The 18,330-nt window shown below is 50.4% G+C and overlaps 1 protein-coding gene and 1 long non-coding RNA gene across 3 annotated transcripts; one reads left to right on the forward strand and one right to left on the reverse strand.

The window, feature by feature from the left end:
* Positions 1-671: 671 nt before the first annotated feature.
* Positions 672-11,956, reverse strand: BEST1 (bestrophin 1). Its single transcript, XM_057432195.1, has 10 exons — positions 11,776-11,956; positions 9,484-9,643; positions 8,223-8,317; positions 7,385-7,618; positions 6,220-6,374; positions 5,378-5,455; positions 3,670-3,822; positions 3,401-3,481; positions 2,545-2,696; positions 672-2,191 (listed from the first exon to the last, which is right to left on the reverse strand). Exons 2-10 carry the CDS (start codon positions 9,633-9,635, stop codon positions 1,009-1,011), a joined length of 2,283 nt encoding a protein of 760 aa, XP_057288178.1. The 5' UTR covers positions 9,636-9,643; positions 11,776-11,956; the 3' UTR covers positions 672-1,008.
* Positions 6,459-14,066, forward strand: LOC130611447 (uncharacterized). Of its 2 annotated transcripts, none has more exons than XR_008975239.1 (3): positions 6,459-7,624; positions 13,665-13,885; positions 13,981-14,066. It is a non-coding gene; the product is annotated as an uncharacterized LOC130611447 (long non-coding RNA). The 2 variants fall into 2 exon arrangements; XR_008975238.1 differs by lacking the exons at positions 13,665-13,885; positions 13,981-14,066 and adding exons at positions 9,223-9,358; positions 9,576-9,688.
* Positions 14,067-18,330: the final 4,264 nt, after the last annotated feature.

Here is an 18,330-nt window from a genome sequence, read left to right on the forward strand (position 1 = left end):
CCTTGCTGACACCATCAGCAGTTGCAGCTGCTGGTGGTGTTTGCCAGGGTCTGGCAGTACTGGGAAGGCAGTGAGTGGGCAGCTGTTGGGGAGGGATGTGGGAAGTGAGTTTGTCACATGGCCCCTGTGAAATGGGATGCTTTCAGCTGTTTCTGAAGACAGAAGTAGAAAAACTTTTGTTTTTCTATTCTTAACTGCTATTGTTGCATGGGAACTAAAATGAGGAAATGAAGCAGATGGTCCTGGTCTTCAGCCTTGCTTTTATTTTGTTAAGGAGGACAGTAAAACCCCAAAGCTCTATGGTTTCTGCTGCCATCCAAACAACTTATTCTCTCAGCATTGTCAAATCAGTGGCAGATGTGATATGGAAAAGGAAGCAATGTGTAGGGCAAATCCCATTGCCTGCAGCCACCTGGTCTAGTAGACACTTGCCTTGCCTTGTTCCATTACTTTTCCAGAACTGGAAAACACTGCTGGGAATGACATTGAGGCCCTGTGAGTCTGCATCACAAATGGTGAGTCTTGCTTCAGTCCATTTCCCTGGAGTATCTTGTCAGTAGTGCAAGTCATGCCTGAGACTTGTAATGGGTGTTGTGACGCACTGACATAAAGCTCACATTCCAATTTGTGCTGTGGTGAGGAGGGGGAGATGTCCTTATTAATGTCCTTCTGTTTTGGGTGACACTTGCACTCCAGGTTCTTCAGGCTGGTACCTGCTGAGATACTGCTCTGCTGTTGTGTATCTGCAGTACTTCGCACTCAAAGGTCTTTTGCTACAGATGTAGAGGGGGTTTTGGTGGTTTTATTGGTGCAGCACTGAAGTTGTGTCTGCTACTGTACCCAATGCCAGTAGCAGTGAGTCTTTAGTGCTGGCTTTAGCCTAGGCTGGGCTTTAGCTCTATGTTCCAGCAGTAGGTGGTTTGGCTGTGTTGCCCTGTTTGGGTGAGTGCCAGTGTGGCCAAGTGTAAAGATACTGCAGTATCTCAACAGAACTGTGCCTCTTGCTCTCTAGCTGTACTGGTCCATCTGCTCTTCACATGTGCTTTCACTGGTCTCCATGATCACCTCCATCAGCCCCACATAGTCACCTTCAGCTAGAGAGATGCCAGAGTCATTGGGGGATGGACTCTCAGCTCGTCTTGTCTCCTTTGTAGGGGGAGCATTCGTGCTTCCATTTCCAGTGTCTCTTGTGTTCCTGGAAACCTCTGCTGGATGCTGGTCTGGAGCACTGGCTGCATCTTCTAAACTTAGGCTGCGAGCATCAGGACCCATATTCCCCATGTGAGACCTCTGCAGCACTGGGGATGTTACAGGGGTGAAGGAGAAGCAGAAAGAGGTGCTGCTTCCAGGGGTTTTGTTATTGGGGGTGTGAAAGTGCTCAGAATTGGGAGTAGGTGATGCTGTGCTCTCCAGTGATAGCCAGGGAGGGTGGGAAGATTTCAAGCTCTTCAGGCTCTTGAAGCTACCCTGCTTCTCATAGTCTGGGGACTCTGTCAAGAAGGGGAACTTAGGGCTATCTGATGCTGTGGACTGAACTCCTGGGCTTCCTGTGGTGATACCTTCTTTGCCTTTACCGTAAGAGTTGCTCTTTTCTTCTGCTGTTACAACCAGTGAGTCAGAACCTTTGCTTCGGTCTGTTGGCCAAATAAATGTTTCCTTTGCACCCGAGCCAATGGAGCTTTGGCTTTTATACACATCACTGACTCTAGAAGGGGAGGTACTGACCACATCCCTAAGAGAAGTCGAGCATGCAGCAATGCTGGAGAGTGCAGGAGGCTTCTTGCGGCCTTGGCGTCTAGAAGGGAAAATCATAGGGATAGAGCTGATGGGTGTCTGTGGAGCGCTGTAGAAACCAGGTCTCTCGTAGAATGGGGTTGACATGAAGGCATCAAACTCTCTTAGTTTTCCATCTTCGCTGTCCCACTGTTCCTGTGAGCTGGAGTCTCCCCTTGGCTGACTGATGCCACAAGGGCTTCCAGCCTTGCCCATGTCTTGGTATGTGTAATGGGAGAAAGGGGACGTGGGTTCTCTCCTGCGCAGCAGGTTCATCCGGGAAGAGGACCTGGAGAAGCTGGGTGACTGCACACCAAGAAGCCGGCCCAGGTGCCCCAGTAATGGTGTGGAATGGTTGGCCTCCTCATTCTCTTTAATTTGCTCCAGGGGCTGGAACTCCATCTCTTCTTTCTGCATGCTGGGGAGAGGCAGAGCAGGCTGTTAGGTTGCCACAAAAAGAAATGGGTTTTGGGGGAGAGGCTGCATGCTGCTGCCAGTGGCAAGCATGTCTTCCCTGTGCTGCCACTAGATATGTGTCAGGCCCCCCACAGTAGGGATGCTCATGGTAGAGGAGAGTGTGGAAAAGAGGTCAGAGGCATCCTTGTAAGTGGAAGATGTTGGCTGTTGTCTTTGGACAAGCCTAGAAGTCTCTTAGGGTGAGATTTCACAGACTATGGAGGAAAATACTATTGCTTGTTCTTACTCCCCTTCAACAAGATCTGCTCTAAGGTGTAAATGCAGAATGTTCTGACACCCCATGGCTGTGCTCACCTGATATCAAAAGTTGAGCCAAGGAATGATGGGCGCTTGTACTCAGCAGTGGCTGCAGTGTAGGGGGGCTGGGGATCAGGCTCATTCCAGTATAGGTCCTTCTCCAGAATGGGTAAATCCTGGTGCATCTCATCCACAGCCATAAGGGAGACCTGCAGGGGACAGCAGAAGTGTCATATGGGGTAAGCAGCATTACACATAGAATCAGTGGATGGTTTGTGTTGGAAGGGAGCTTATAGCTCATCCAGTTCCAACCCCTGCCACGGGCAGGGACACCTTCCACTAGAGCAGCTTGCTCCAAGCCCCTGTGTCCAACCTGGCCTTGAACACTGCCAGGGATGGGGCAGCCACAGCTTCTCTGGGCACCCTGTGCCAGCGCCTCAGCACCCTCCCAGGGAAGAGCTTCTGCCTAAGAGCTCATCTCAGTCTCCCCTCGGGCAGGTTCAAGCCATTCCCCTTGGCCTGTCCCTACAGACCCTAGTCCAAAGCCTCTCTCCATGTTTGCTGTAGCTCCTTTAGGCACTGGAGCTGCTCTAAGGTCTCCCCTTAAGGAGCCTTCTCCTGCTGAGGGGGAACACTGAGCTGTCCCCCATAACCCTCATATTTGTTGGGAAGCTTTACACTCTCCTGCTCTCCTTGACATCTCCGTTTGGAAATCCTAGGCCCCTTCTTAACATGCAGCCAGCTCAGGAAAGCACAAGGGCACTGCTTCTCCACCCATTGCAGGCATGGGAAGTGGATGGTGAAGGTGTTGCAGAACTTTGCACTGACAGGGCTTGCTGAAGCCATAGGTGCACTCCTACCTTGGTGTTCCTCTGCGGGTGAGGGTCATCAGAGCTCCCTGCCTTCACTTTACCTGTAGATTCCTGTCGATGAGCCAGTTGGTTTCAAAGTCATCATCATCCTCTCCAAAAGGGTTGATGAGCTGCTCAGCCACCTGCATATGGAGAGAACATAGCAAAGGTCACCATGGTCATCCCCACCGCTTCCCCCACTGGAAGAAGGCCTGTTGGGCAGAGTCAAGCATATACCTTGAACAGAGCAATGCTGTTCCTCCCAAAAGGGATGGTTTAAAGCAGGAGGCTGTGTCCGATTCCAGCTCCAGGTGTATTTTCTTGGACTTACCTTTAACCAGCCAGCATAGAAGAAGAACTGCAGAAACGTAAAGACTGGCACAAAGAGATCTAGTTCATGGCCAGGATATGCTTTTTCTGGATCCAGGAACTGCCGCCCGATCAGACAAGCCAGGAAGAAGCTGTAAACAGCCACGGTCACCACCTGGGAAAGATGCCAGAGGAGCTTGAGTTCCCAGCCTTTCTCTTCAGTTCCACCCCACACGTCTCCAAACAGCAACAAGCTGCTTCTGGATCTGTAGCCTTTTGAAAGCCTTGGATTCAGTGATCATAGAATCAGAGTGGTTTGGGTTGGAGGGGACCTTAAAGAGCACCTGCTTATGACAGGCTTCTCTGCTTTCTGTAGGAAGATGCATTTTGACTTTAAATATGCTCTTTGCCCTTTAGTCGTTACGTTGCTATGTAATATGAAATACACATATGTAACATGAAATACACTGTATTTCATTCCATGCTGTCCCTGGAATGACATCTGTGTAGGCATCACAGAAAGAAAGCAAGTGACATCCTGGATGGAAAGAGCTGAAACGACTGACACATGGCTGCCTGGTTGTTCTGCTGCCGAGGTAAGGGGTGCTGTGAGCTCTTTTCATTCCTGTCCTTGCCTCTCCTGAAAGCTATCTCAAGCCCCTCTTGGCTCAGGCTGCGCTGCCAGGGCTGCTCCTTCCTTCCTGGCCCTCATGCTGGATGTTTTGTGTATTCACTTGCCTGCATGCCCAGATTTCACTGAGCTTTGTGCTTTTCTTTGCAATCACAGGACTGGAAACTTCCCCTTTTCAGATTAAAAGCAGCTGAGGCTTTTGCATGGTCTCTACATGCAATGAGAAAGAGGGCTCAAAACAAAACCACCCAGCATCACGAGACTCTCGAGCTAGCCACTGAGTTCCTTGCAGGGCTGTTGGTGATGGGCAGAATAGAAAGTGCGTGGAATGACAGTGTGGATGAGCACCCATAAAAAGAACAGGTTGTGTACTGCAAAGATGTGCTATGATATTGCTTTTTGCTCCTAATGTGCAGAACAAAGGGCTGTGCAGAAATAGTTTCCCAGCGTGTTCCCTATTTAACCTTCAGTGCCACGTGAATGGAAGCTGTTCCGATTTCACTGTGCAGTGCATTAGTGTTATCTGAGCAGCTGGATTGCATCTGACAAAGGAGCCAAAGCGTCTGTCTGGGTTGGCATCCAGGGAGCTATTAGACACCTGAGAACATGCACGCAGCACTCACACGCATGGCATGACTCCATCAGAGCTGCCGTGCCTGCTCGGAGCAGCTTCGCTTGGCAGATGCATCTCAGCTCTGCTGAGTGGGAAGAAACTGATTCAGGGGTGTGATCCCTGCAGCATAGTGCAGGGAATGGGTCTGTGTGTATCTGTGGTTTCCATGCACCCATGTGGCACACATCATGGTTAGGTACTCCTGGAGAGTGGGTTGTTTTAAGTTAGGGAAATAAGGGCTGGGTGTGTGTTGCTGAGGTACATATGTGAGAGCACCAACGTGTGTAGGTGATGGTCCATGTGTGGGTGAGGTATGGGTGTAAATGGGGCCGTGTGTGCAAGCAGGCAGTGGAGCAACAATATGTGATATGGTTTAGTGATGGTTTTGGCAGTCCTGGGGTAATGGCTGGATGTGATGACCTTAAGGGTCTTTTCCAACCTGTTTGATTCTATGACTCTACAATAGGTGTGGGGATCCCTTCTCACCTGAGTGTAGACCAAGGGGATGCTGATCCAGTCATACCCATAGAGTCGCCCACACTGGCTGCGCAAGGTGTTGAGCTCCTGCAGTGTGGAAAAGGAAGAGCCTGTCAGTATAGCTTTGCATTTCCTTGCTGGGGACACTGAGAATCTCCAGCCTCACTGCCCTTTATTGCTCCAGCCCATTCCCTCCTGCTCACACCTCCTCTGGAAGGTGGGGCTCAGCCTCACTCCAGCAGAGCACCAGGAGGGTCTCAGACTTGCCCTGGAGAAACTCATAGCAGAGATTACCTCCTCCCAAAACGAGCAGCCAACAGGTTAGGCAAAGAATAACTCAGGAGCATCCATTTCTCTCTCCTGACTATACAGTGAGTCTGGGTAAATAGCCCAGAGGGAGACATCTCACTCCAGGTAACAGAAAGAATGTGGCCTTCTTTGCACATGAATACCAGGCAGGATGAGCTGCTCTGGACCCTTTTCCCCTGCAGCTGCGCAGGGGTGGCTGCCAGGTCTTGTGGAGCATGCCCACACTATCCCCCTTATCACACTAAATCCACACTATGTGGAGCATCCCAGGACTGTCCAAGAGTTTTCAATAGTGAAGTTTTCCAAAGAGACCTTGTTTTTGGGGGATGTTTTTGTCCTCTCCTGGTCTCTTCCAGATACGTGCTTCCTTGTGGCTTTCCGTCTGTATCCTAGAGACTTCCAGTGTAATATCCTTAGGGGCAGGCTTGGCTCACTGTCCTACCTCACCATTCCTATTCCTTGCCTGACTCTGGAAATCCCTGTAGCTCCACATAAGGTCCCAGGTGAGGATCCAAGATAGCTGCCTGTTGCCTGGCACTCACATTCAGGATGCCTTGGAGCAGCACGCTGTCCCGGATCCTCCCCTCATTCCTTGCCTTCACAGCCAGGTTGGAGAACCACACACACGGGATCCAAAACTTGTTGTGTGGGGAATTCAAGCTCTCAAACTTCTTGTGCTCTTCTGGTGTCATGAGGCCTGGGTGGAAAAGAGTAGATGGGAGAAGGATGACTGTAAAGGGCAGAAAGGAACAAACTGGTCTGAAAAGAAAACTTAAATCTCAGGTGGTCACCTTGGCTGTCCTTAAAAATAACAGGGAATACTCAAGCACTCAGCTTTTGGGAGACACATAGAAGAGGATGAGTCTTGTTAAAACATTCAGTTGTAGAAGTGTGAGGGGCAGGCTTTATCTCATTTCATTTCAGAAGTCTACAGCACATCTGACCAGGTCACAGTCAGCAGGGAGATAAAGTGCTGCTGAGGGTACAATTGCTTGGTGTACATAGATGTTTGTTGAGAATGGGGTAACTTGTGTCCTAAAAGTGCCTGTTTCTCTCTCCGGATTGCAAAGGGAAACCAGTTGAGTAGGGTTCTAATTGACATATCCCTCTGGGGAGGGAAATGTCATATCTTGAGAAGCATCTTCAGAGAGGATTCAGGGAGCCCAGCACTTGAGGTCAGAGGCTCCAATTCCCACCTGCCCAGTGGAAAACTGTTGCCCTGAGGGAGGATGAACATTCCACTTGGTAAGCTCTGCTTGTGTACTGCTGTAGATCTGTGCACAGGGTCATTTACTACAGAGAGCTCTTCTCTTCCTGCTTCCAGAGCAGGGTGAGCAGCTCCTAGTGAAGTTGCTGCACCACATTACCCTAATCTGACCAGCCGGGGCTACTCTGTGACCTGCAGCGTATCTACATTGACAAACAGGATCTTGGCACTCTCCTTATGTATAAAAGCTTGGGTAGAGACACTTCATATTTCAAACAAACCTTCCAGCCACTCTTAGGAGCATGCTGTGAAATAGGGAAACATCAACCATTGATGATTTCAGTAGAGCAGAGTAAGCACCACTGCAGACATCAGCTGAGCACATTGCAGCACTATCCCACCTCCAGTCTGGAGGTCATGAAGCCCTTTCCAAGGCTCTTTGCCCCAAAACCAGCACCAAGGTGATGCTGTGTGGTGCAGAAGGCAGGACCAGCACTGACCTGCCCTCACGACGTGCTCCATGCTGGGGAAGCGCTTGTAGACAGCGGTGCTGACTGAGCGCAGTATCAGGACACTGCACAGGTTGCTGTAGCGCATGAGGGTGCGACGCAGGAGTCGCCCGTACTCATCCTCCCCATCCACATTGCAGGAAACCAAGTTCATGATCCGGTCAGGCCATGGTATGCTCTCATACTGAGCCCACCAGCGGGACACCACCAGAGCCACGTAGAAACCTAGAGGTGAGCTCAGCACATTAGCTGTCCTGAAGGGATGGGAGATGTCAATGCTTGTGTATAGGATGTTTTGTTCTGCTCATACAGGGATGGATGCAGGCATCCAGGGATGGATGCAGGCATGATGGTGGTGGGACACTGGCACAGGTTACCCAGAGAAGCTGTGGCTGCCCCATCCCTGACTGTGTTCAATGCCAAGTTCGATGGGGCTTGGAGCAACCTGCTCTAGTGGAAGATGTCCCTGTCTGTGGCAGGGGTTGGAACTGGGTGAGCTTTAAGGTCCTTTCTAACCCAAACCATTCTCTGATTCTCTGCAATTCAGATCCCCATGCTGAAGTTAGAGTCTGGATTTCATGGTTTGTTTGGTGCTACCTGGTGCCTGCCCTCCTGTCAGAGCCCAGGGCATGCCAGCACATCTGGCCAGTGCAAGCTGTGTACTGGGAGCATACCTCATAGCTGTGACATGAAATGATGCTTGGGGAGGTTTGCAAAGGCAGAGGGAGGGATCTGCTGAGTGAATCTTGCCTGCCTGCAGAACTATAGCAAACCAGGGGGAAGAAATGCTGCCTCTTTCCCCTCCCTGTGTGCTCGCAGAGCTCCTTACCCAGCACAAAGGACACAGGGATTAGCTCAGCATAGCTGTTGCAGTAGAGCGCCAGCTTCTCAAACATCAGCCTTTGGCTCTCGTTCAGGATCAGCCTAAAAGGAAGAAACAGAAGCATCAGCCTCAAAGAAGAGTCTGTGCCTTGTTGGGCCTGCTGAAGTATAGGAGTCTGGCAAAGGAAGCCAAGGATGTGTACTCAGAACACTCCCATGCCATGAGAATGCTGTGAGTGAACACCACTCATGAGCCCACCTCCCAGAATACCCTGCTGACCAGTCCAAAGGAGCCCAAATGGTCACTGACAGAGAGTAAGTGATGCAGGTTGATGTCACTATTTTCGTACTCAGTGCTGTGTGATACCAAGGGTTTGACACAGAGCTTGGATGTGCACTGCAGTTCACTTAATACCCCACAAAATGTGAGCTCAAGCTCTGCTCTTACATGGATTCCTGTCTCTTTCTTAGACCCACTTCCCTGCTTCTGTGCTGCCTCTGGGATCAGCACAGAGCTCCCTCTTTCCTCACCAGATTTTCTTTTACAAGGGCCTGTAGGGACAGGCCAAGGGGAATGGCTTTAACCTGCCTGAGGGGAGACTCAGATGAGCTCTTAGGCAGAAGCTCTTCCCTGGGAGGGTACTGAGGTGCTGGCACAGGGTGCCCAGAGAAGCTGTGGCTGCCCCATCCCTGGCAGTGTTCAAGGCCAGGTTGGACACAGGGGCTTGGAGCAAGCTGCTCTAGTGGAAGGTGTCCCTGCCTGTGGCAGGGGTTGGGACTAGATGAGCTTTAAGGTCCCTTCTAACAAAAAACATTCCATGACTCCATGAAAGTCAGAGCAGCCACAGTTGCCTCATTACAGATCTGTGGTCCCAGGGCTGATGTCAGCTCTCAGAAATGTACCCAAGGCATTGCCTGTTGTGTAACAAGGGAAACTCTTGCCTAAAGCTCCTGGCTGTGGACCAGTTCAATCACGATCTCCACTGATCTACATTCCCATTCTATAGGTAACCATCAAATGCACCTCTTAATCTCAGAGAAGAGAAACTGTGTTACTTCCCAGGACAGAAAAAGGAGATTTATCATCTGCTAAGCAGCATAGGAGCCATAAGGAAGGACCTTTCCTCCTGTGCACAGAGGCTGGTGAGTGGCTGGCCAGCTCTTCTTCAGCAGCATCATTATCCCAACCCTGCACTGCTCAGTTGTCCTGCTCCAGGACAAGCTGAGAGTGATGGGTTGTGTTAGTGTTAATGTACAAGGATTCTTACCTGTAGACAAGACTGATGGTGAAGTAGAGAGAGATGAAGATAAGGAACTCTGAGTAGAGCAGTTTGTAGATACTTCCTTTCCATTGGAGCAGGAGCTGTGAGAAGGTGCCTAGGCGGGCATCAGCCACACGGTTGGTGTATGTCACTGTCATCACAGATCCTAGTGGACACAGAGTGAACAGATGATGAAGCTGCCAGCAATCTTGCAAAGGAAGAGACAAGTTAGGACCAAAAGACAGGTAAGATAAAGTCAGTGACATAGAGAACCAGGAGGAAATTTATGGTATGTGATGGATTTGATGAGCTTGCCATCATTTTCCCTGTCTTTGAGCTGCATGTGAGCTGGATACGGTGATGGAGGATACACTTTCTCATGGAGCCCTTGGTTTCTAGTGTTTGATGGTCAGCATTCAAGTGGAGGTGGGAAGTTGGAGGGGACAAAGCCCACATGTAACTCCCTCCCACAGTTCCCACTCCCACAGTTTTTTTTAAGATTAATTCTCAGCATCACAAACTCCAAAGTTTCTTACCCCATTTATTTGTTTTTCTTATAGTATTTGCTTCAAATATGTTGTTTCTGTAACTCTACTTGTTGGGGAAAAAAATGCCCCCAGAAAAACACCAAATGAATGCACAAAGTCCATAAAGGAGAGATTTCTTGGTACTGTTCCAGATGAAGGTACCCCTGGAGATCTGATAGGTTTTGTCGCTCTTGCCCAACAAGTATAGCTGCTAAATATAGGCTGAGGGCCATACCTGAACTATGCTGGTCCCATTCCCACAGGCAGAACAGCTCTCCCTGTTAGAGAGCTGAGAGATGGAGTTTAGCCACAGATTCCAGGAACTCCACCCCCCCTTTCCTTCAACCGTCCTTTGTGCAATAAATCACAGTGGATGAAAAAAGGCATTCAGGCTTGTGAAATGCTTCCCGATCCCCATTGCAGCATCCCCGTTTCACTTGTAGTTTAACTTTCGATAAAGAGAATGGAGTCATAGAATCAACTTGGAAAAGAGCTTTAAGATCAAGTCCAACCATTACACCAGGAGAGTAACCAAATAATTCTTTGTCAGCAATTAATAATCAGACCAACTAATATAAATCACCAGTTTAATCCATGCCAGGCAGGGAGGTGAATGATGCCTTGGTTTAGAAATAATTATCCAGTGTGAGACTATTGGTATTTCTGTATCTTAATAGGTTACCAGGATGTTACACAGACATTGCTGTTTAACAGAGGCAATAACGTTAATAGTTATGGGGCCTGAATGGTGGAGACAAAGAAGCCCTTCAAGGGACAAACCAGACCTTACTGCTCTGTAGGAACAGTTGAAGGCAGGTGAGTTTGTGTCCATGCTCCCTGTTTAAGCATCTTAGTGAAAGACCTACACTTAGCAGGGGGAAAACTCAGGTCCCAGTGAGCTGGTGCTGTGAAATAAACCAGCAAAGCCTGTATCAAATAGCATCTTTGTCCTGGCTTTGGCTTTTTGGTGCTGCTCCTTCTTTGGGATTCCCTGTCTTAACTCCCCCCAAGTTCCCTCTCATGGTTATATCGGAAGAGTAGAGCTGGTACCTGCCCTGCCCTGTTTCCGTACATGTTTCTGGCCAGTGCATGGGGCTTAGACCTAGAGATTGCACATATGTATATGCTTAAAGAAAGCTGGCTCTTCCCTCAACACTTTGGGTCTTGGAAGTGCTCAGGGAAACTCTTCATTGCGTAAGTCAAATACAGATTCACTTTTTACCAAACATGGAAAACTTCAGCTCCTGTCCATGTAAATAATGGATGTCACTCACCTCTCTGCCATTCTGCTCCAGTATGGGATATGGGGCTTTTCCCAGTGCTTTTTCCTCCTGCTCTGAATGGTTAAGGCACTTCCCTGCCTGCCTCTGTGGGATTGCCCTGGAATGCCACTGGCACACTCAAAGCACCATTTGGGGTTGAAGTACATGATGGGATGTGACTCACTGCAGCACCAGCACTGCCACACCAGCAAGCTATGGGGGGGAAGAACCATCAAGAGCCATCCCCTATGTGGTACCAGGGAGCTGCTGCCTGCCACTGCCTGATCTGTCTGGACTAACCATTGCTCCTGAAGGTCAACAGACACTTATTAGACTATGAGAATCCTTCAACAACAAGCCTGCATCAGGTGCATTACCCACCACATAAGACAGCAAATAGACATGAGCAGAAATGGGGAACAAGCAGACGAAGCGAGAGGAGGTCATGGATAGGCAGAAGGATAGCTCTTGAAGGAATCTACCTGCTCTCAGAAGGACAAGATACTCACAGTCATGGGCTCCTGAGCTGCACCAGAGGCTGTGGAGGTTTGGTCCCACACGTGTCCTCTCTGGGTCCTTTGTGGCCCATGCCATGTCCCACCTCCTCGTGCCCCCTTGGCTCATGGGGGGGATTGAACCTGACAGACACGGTGTGTTAAGGAGCCTGAAACCCACTTGGGAGCTGCAGCCGGTCACTTGATGCCATAATCCTTCCTCGTTACAAAAGAGACTCTGTTGTCTTTTGCCCTGTTCCTTTCTAATCTTCTGAGTAAGCTCTGAGTGTTTATAGAGGCGGCAGGAGCAGGGGGAGGCAGGGCTGGCTGCTCCGAGCCGCTGCTGCTAACTCCTGGCACAGCCATGGGGGCTGCCAAAAGAGAGGCATTTTCGCTCTAATTCTTTCCTGTTTAGTCCCTTTCCCCAAGCCACAACCTTACAGGAGCCCCAGGAGATTAAGTAGGGATGGAATTTTCCACAAAAGCCATAAAACGTGTGGCTCTTGGGGGCTGCACAGCTCTCTCTTCCTTAGTGAAGCTCCTAGCTTCTTAGGTCAGTGAAACTCCTGGTCCATGCTCTGCCTGGCTGCCAGTGGATGTATCTCTGTAGCTCCTCACTGTCCCTGGATGAGTTTGCCATCTCTTCCAGCTGTGGTTTGGATGCTGGGGACTTCTACCCTGCCACTGGCTTCCTGAGACTCTTCCCATGTGTTCACTTTGTTTTTCACTTGCTTCTCCAGCAGTGCTGGGGAGATGTCACCGCTCTTTCCTGCATGCCATCCTGGGAAACGCTGCTCCTTGCCTTTGTCCTTAAGCATCCACCAAGCCAGGGAACTCCTTGCCTCTGTCTCTGTGAGGTCTCAGTCCCTTTTCTGCTTCCAAGTTGCTGCTCTGAGCCTGAATCATAGAATGGTTTGTGTTAGAAGGAACCTTAAAGCCCATCCAGTTCCAATCCCCTGCCACGGGCAGGGACACCTTCCACTAGAGCAGCTTGCTCCAAGCCCCTGTGTCCAACCTGGCCTTGAACACTGCCAGGGATGGGGCAGCCACAGCTTCTCTGGGCACCCTGTGCCAGTGCCTCAGCACCCTCACAGGGAAGAACTTGTGCCTAAGAGCCCATCTAAAACTGTTAGCTTAAGGTAAGCCATGGCCCTGTCTCACCACCCTGTCCTGACCCCATCCCTTAGCCAGCTGTGGGACACTGTGGAGAGGGAGCACAGGTCTGATCCATGCAGGCAAGACTCAGGCTCCTTTGAGAGGCTCTGTGGGCTTTTATCACGTCTCTTTCCAGCAAGCAGGCAGCAAAGTCTCCAGTGGAATTAGATGAAGAGCTAGGTCTTGTAACAGCCAGCTTTCCCTTGTGCTAGTCTACGTGCCTGTATCTTTGACGCTTGCTTAGCATCAGCAGCAGGGATCAGTTTGTCCATACTGTAGGTTTCTCCTCTCTGTGTGGCTGAGTCTAGACAAGGGGAGGGTCTTGTTTCACTGCCTGGCATCTGTCTAACGTGGGTTTTCTGGTGCTGTCCTTGGAATTGCTGTCAGTGGTGGGGGAGACCATTGATTAAAATGTGGGACTCACTTTTAGAGTGAGAGGAGGTCACACCAGTGACATCCAGTTTTAACTCTGCTGTAGGCTCTGGTATGTAGGGCTTCCTCTAGTCCCGATTCCTTTCTGACAAAAAGACCTATGGAGATCTGAATTCTGCTAGTCTCTGGGTAGAAGCTGCTCTGAATTGGATCCCATGATATGCAGAAGGACATGGGCACACATCTGGTGGGAGTAAGCTATCACATCTGGCAGTGCAACTGAGAGGTTGCCACGCTATGCGTTAGGAGAATGGGTATAACTGCAAGGGGGAAGGATGGCCCTGGAGCACTTGGCCTTACCAAGATCCTTCCTGCAGGAAATCTCTTCATCCCTGGATGTGCTGCAGCTCCCTGGGCCTGGAGTCCCCCTGCCATGGATGACTTGCTCTGGGTGGGTAGGATGGCAAAGCAGAAAAGGCAGCATGATGGTTATACAGCATGAGATCCAGACCCCGTACAAGAAGCAGCAGCACCTCATGAGAGAGCTCAGTGCCTGAGCCCTCATCTCTACACATAGCAGGGGACAAAAATGGTTCAGGTGAGACATTTGCTGGAACTGCTGGGAACAGTTTGGGTGCTCCTGAGGACTCCAACATGAAATGACAAAACCTCATATCTTGCTCTTTATGTCAGGATGCGCTGGCATCTGGGGGACTCTGCTGCCCTCCTCTGAGAGCAGCTCAGCTGGCAGTTTGTGTGGTTCAGAGCTGCCCTGAGGACAACATAGAACCATAGAAGAGTTAGGGTTGGAAAGGACCTTAAGATCATCCAGTTCCAACCCCCCTGCCATGGGCAGGGACACCTCACACTAAACCATGTCACCCAAGGCTCTGGCCAACCTGGCCTTGAACACTGTCAAAGTATTTGTGGAATTTGGAAGTGAACAATTGAGGGGTTTGGATCTCTTTTCACATCCTCTGGGGCCTCAGTCCTTGAGGAAGATGCTGGTCTGAAAGCCTGCCTTGTGCAGAAGCAGGGGAGGAAGCAAGGAGGTGCTGACATCCCTCCTCAGCCTCACAGCCCTGGAACCATTCTCCTTTTCTCCATTTTCCAGATGAGCAGGGACGCTGGCACCAGAGGTGTCTCTCAAACTGCCATTCCACCCTGGAATCCGATGTAAATAAAAAGAAAAGTGGGAAATATCTGAGGAGGGGCTGTTTGGCACAGGCAGGATTTACTGAGCTTTGAGCTGGCCATGAATGTTTGAAGAGGATGCAGTGTAGTTGTTTCTTTCTTCAAGGGCTATGGGCTGTTCTAACACAAGGAGGGGACAACTTGCTGCTCTAGTGGGAGAAGCCACGTCCCTGCCAGCCTCACTGCTTTTTACAGGTGTCTTTGGGGTATTTTTCCAGCTCTGTGGCTAATCTGCAGCCATCTGGTATCACTGGGCTCCCTCCTCCTGTGAGGTGGAGTTGGCATATTTGTGTATAAGCAGCCATGTGGGATGGCACGGACCAAGCTGTGGGATGCCTGGGAATCCTGGACAAGCCACTCAGTACACAGACAGACTGACTGTACCTCATAGCCTTTTATTTGCCATCACTCTCTGACACATCTAGGTATGTCTTTGCCCAGGAGAGATCAGTATATGAACATGATACCCCTCTAGTGCTCTGAAGTTTCAGTGCCAAGCTCTGTATCTCCCTGCAAATCCAAGTCAGGGACCAATCAGGGGCCTGGAGGGTGATAAATCTCTCCCTTTACCTCTGATGTTCCGTAGTTCAGTTTGTAAGACATGAAAAGAAGGAAGGAGTCCTTAGTAAGGTCCCCGTTTTCTTGCCTTAGCCACCGTGGTGGGGATTAGGTTCCATTTGTGTGGGTCCTGGGTGTCACTTCTAGGGACTGCCTGCTACCTCCTTGCTGATGCTGATGGGAAAGATGCAGGACTGAGAGGTTTCTGGCTGGATAAATCAGCCAGCAGAAGGGCAGACCCTCCTAAAGAGCGGAGGGGCAGTCCTCCTTTTGCTTTGAGCTTCCCAGCTGCAATTCTTCCTTTTCCATCTAGGGTCTTTTCCCCTGGGTTCGGGCTGAACCCTTCCTTCAAAGGACGCTGCTGAGCATGAGGCTGCTCTTTGTTAGCTGTGTGCAGCCGAGGAAGAGCAGTGGGTCTGCTCAGGGCTACGATGTGGTTGCCCTTAGCAGCATCTGATGCATCTGCTCTTAGCAGCATGCATCTGAGGAATACAGGACCCCCCTGCCCTGCTCTTCTGGCTTCGTTACAAGCTGAGAATTGTGCTTTTTCCATCTTTTCTTTTCACCCTGTTTCCTGGAACAGGGGCTGCAGTTTGCTGGGGGATCAAGGCAGATCCATGAAATCGGAGATCTTAGACCCGGAGATCCCAGAGGACCTTTGCTGAAGCCCTTCCAGGCAGTGAAGCAAACACGCTGCACAGCTGAGGCAGGCAAGAGGGAGGGGAGAGAGTGGGTGGATGAAGCCTGGAGCTTTAGGCCATTTGTTTTCGTTCCCATTTTCATGGCAATAACATCCGGACTGGGTTTGTTGGGTCAGGGGTGTAGCCCTGCTTTCCAAGTTTGAGATAATCCCTGTTTCTCTTTCCCTTCCCACCCTGGGTCTGTTTTTTCCTTTATTCCTCCCTTTTTTTGTTAATTTAATGTAGTAGAATCTCAATCCATAAGCAGACAAGGCAGCCCTGAGGAAGCCCGAACACTTTCCCATGACTGGGAAGCATCTGTGTTGGGCAGGGTGTCAAGAGCTGCTTCTGTTCCTCAGGGTGGTCTCTCACCTTGTTTGAACCAAACTCAGGACTTTGAGTCCTGCTTTTCATTTATGACTCATTCAGAGGAAGATGTGGGCACTCTGGGAGGGAATATGAAGGATCAGGATGATGTGGAGGCAGAGAGGTTGTTGTCCACAGGAGGCAATTAGGACACCAGAAACAGAGCCCACTGAATGGGAGTCTCTGCTTTGCTTTGGGGGCTCCCTGGTTGCTCAGGGCATGTGCCTGCCTCCACATTGCCTGTGTTGAGAGGAATAATGTGCAGGGATTCGAGCAGTGACAGGGGCCTATCACTGTTCATGGTGCTGGAGGAGATGCAGAACTGGGTCTGAGGACCCAATGGGGAGCCACAAGCATATCCCTGCATCTGAGAAACCCAGAGGAAGGACTTTGGAGATTATTTTCCTGCATGAAAAAGCCATGGAGAACAAGGGACTGGACCAGACCTGACTCTCAAGAAGACACAGAAAGCATTAGCAAAATGCTTCTCTGGCTGGAGGAGATGGGAGGATGAGGAATGAAAGGTGAAGAGTCAGGGAGGTGGGTAGCTTGGCTAGGTGGATGGTGGATCTGCAGGAGGGATGTGAGAGGAGTAGGGGGTGAGTGGGTACAAATGATAGAGCGAAGGCAGTGGAAATGGGGAAGGTATGGGGGGGAAAGGATGGCTAAAAATGCCTGTGGAAGTGGGGAGGTTCCATGTCAAGGCTTTCACAACAGGTATGTGCTGTGCTGGGAGACTTGCAGGAGGCAAAGTGGATTTCATGACACTTCATTACACGGAGTAATTTGTTCAGCTTCCATGAAATGTAACTGGAAAATGATGTGGGTACATCCATGGTGTGAGACAAGGGTGCTGGTTCACAGCTTCCAACTGCACTGAGACTTGAAGGTTGTCTGGTGGTTTGTTATCTCTTGGAAGCAGAGGTGAGAGATGGGTCTGTGTCTCACCAGTTGCTGGGATGGACACTTTGGGATGCTTTGCAACACAGCCAGCCTTGTGCAGAGAGCATGGAGAAGGCAGCAGCTTTTCCTGCCTCGAGGCAGCTTGCATGATAACCCCCAGTTTGGGTTCTGCTCTGCAGGGCCAGCCCATTCATCTGGTTATGGAGAACTCTCACGTCTGTTCAGGCTTCTGCAGGAGCTCTGCCTGTCCTTTGGGGCTGGGAGTGAGGGGGAGCAGTTCTGCTTTCACCTTGTGACAAGTTACTTTTGCCAGTGGCTGGCATTTGGCATCTCCAGCACATTCCCTCTTCATGCTTCCTGTCTGCACTATCACTTCTGGTTCTTCCTGCCTTTGTTGGATCCTGGAAGCAGTTCTACCTTTCTAATCTGACCCTCCGTCCCTGCCAGCCAGGCCTTGGGAGTTAATCATTACAAAGATTAATTACTTCTGGTGCTGTCTTGCAAAGCTGAAGATCTTTCCCCTCCTTCCAAAAGTTCCCTGAAGATAACAAAGGTTACAGCCGTCGACACAAACCTCTCAAACATTTCGTTCAGAGCATGGGGTTGGCCTCTGTTGCCACCATGGATTGTGACCGCAAGGCAGGGCAGGGCTGTAGATGACATGGACACCCAGGAGAAGCTGGGAGAGGGAATTGCTCCTCGTGTCGTATCTACAGTGGTTGTCTGGAATAGATACAAGGACCTCCATGTCTAACTTGCCTGCCTTTGGCAGTGAGGCAGAGGATGGAGTAGCTGACTCCAGGCTGGGAGCTGCCCCTGTGTGTGAAGGCTTGGAGGAGATACCTGGAGGAAAGCCCAAGGCAAGGTAGGACACAATGGGAAACATGGGGAAGGACCAGTCAAACATATTCCATGGGTGGCTTGTAGGGGACCAGGTTTTGGCCCATTGGAGGCACTGCCTTGCCAATTGCAGTCAATCCAGAGGTGGCTGTGGGATCCACTGTGGGACTGGGGTAAGAGCAGAAGTGTTTTGCCTGGTTTGTTCCCAGCAGGCAGACATGCCCTGGATCATGTGCTGGGAGGTGGGAACCTCACAGCACTGTGAGGGACAGTTGTCTCTCTGGCTGTAGGTAATGCCCTAGGTGAACTACCTAGAACTGTATCTCCTCTTGATTTCAGCAACAGGCTGTGGAGTGGATCAGTCGTTTCCAAATGCCCCAGGAATGACCTGGAGCTGAGCCTTTTTGCCCCTCTGTGCTAGCAGAGCAGGGCAAGTGAGGAAAAAGCATTTTGGGATGAGTGTGCCCTGGGCAATGAGGCTCCTCCATGAGAGCTGGTGATG

This window comes from Pezoporus wallicus, unplaced genomic scaffold (assembly GCF_028554395.1).
Source record: "Pezoporus wallicus isolate ANWC-B61680 ecotype Strahan unplaced genomic scaffold, APGP_CSIRO_Pwel_v1 contig_8755, whole genome shotgun sequence".
Lineage (NCBI taxonomy): Eukaryota > Metazoa > Chordata > Aves > Psittaciformes > Psittacidae > Pezoporus > Pezoporus wallicus.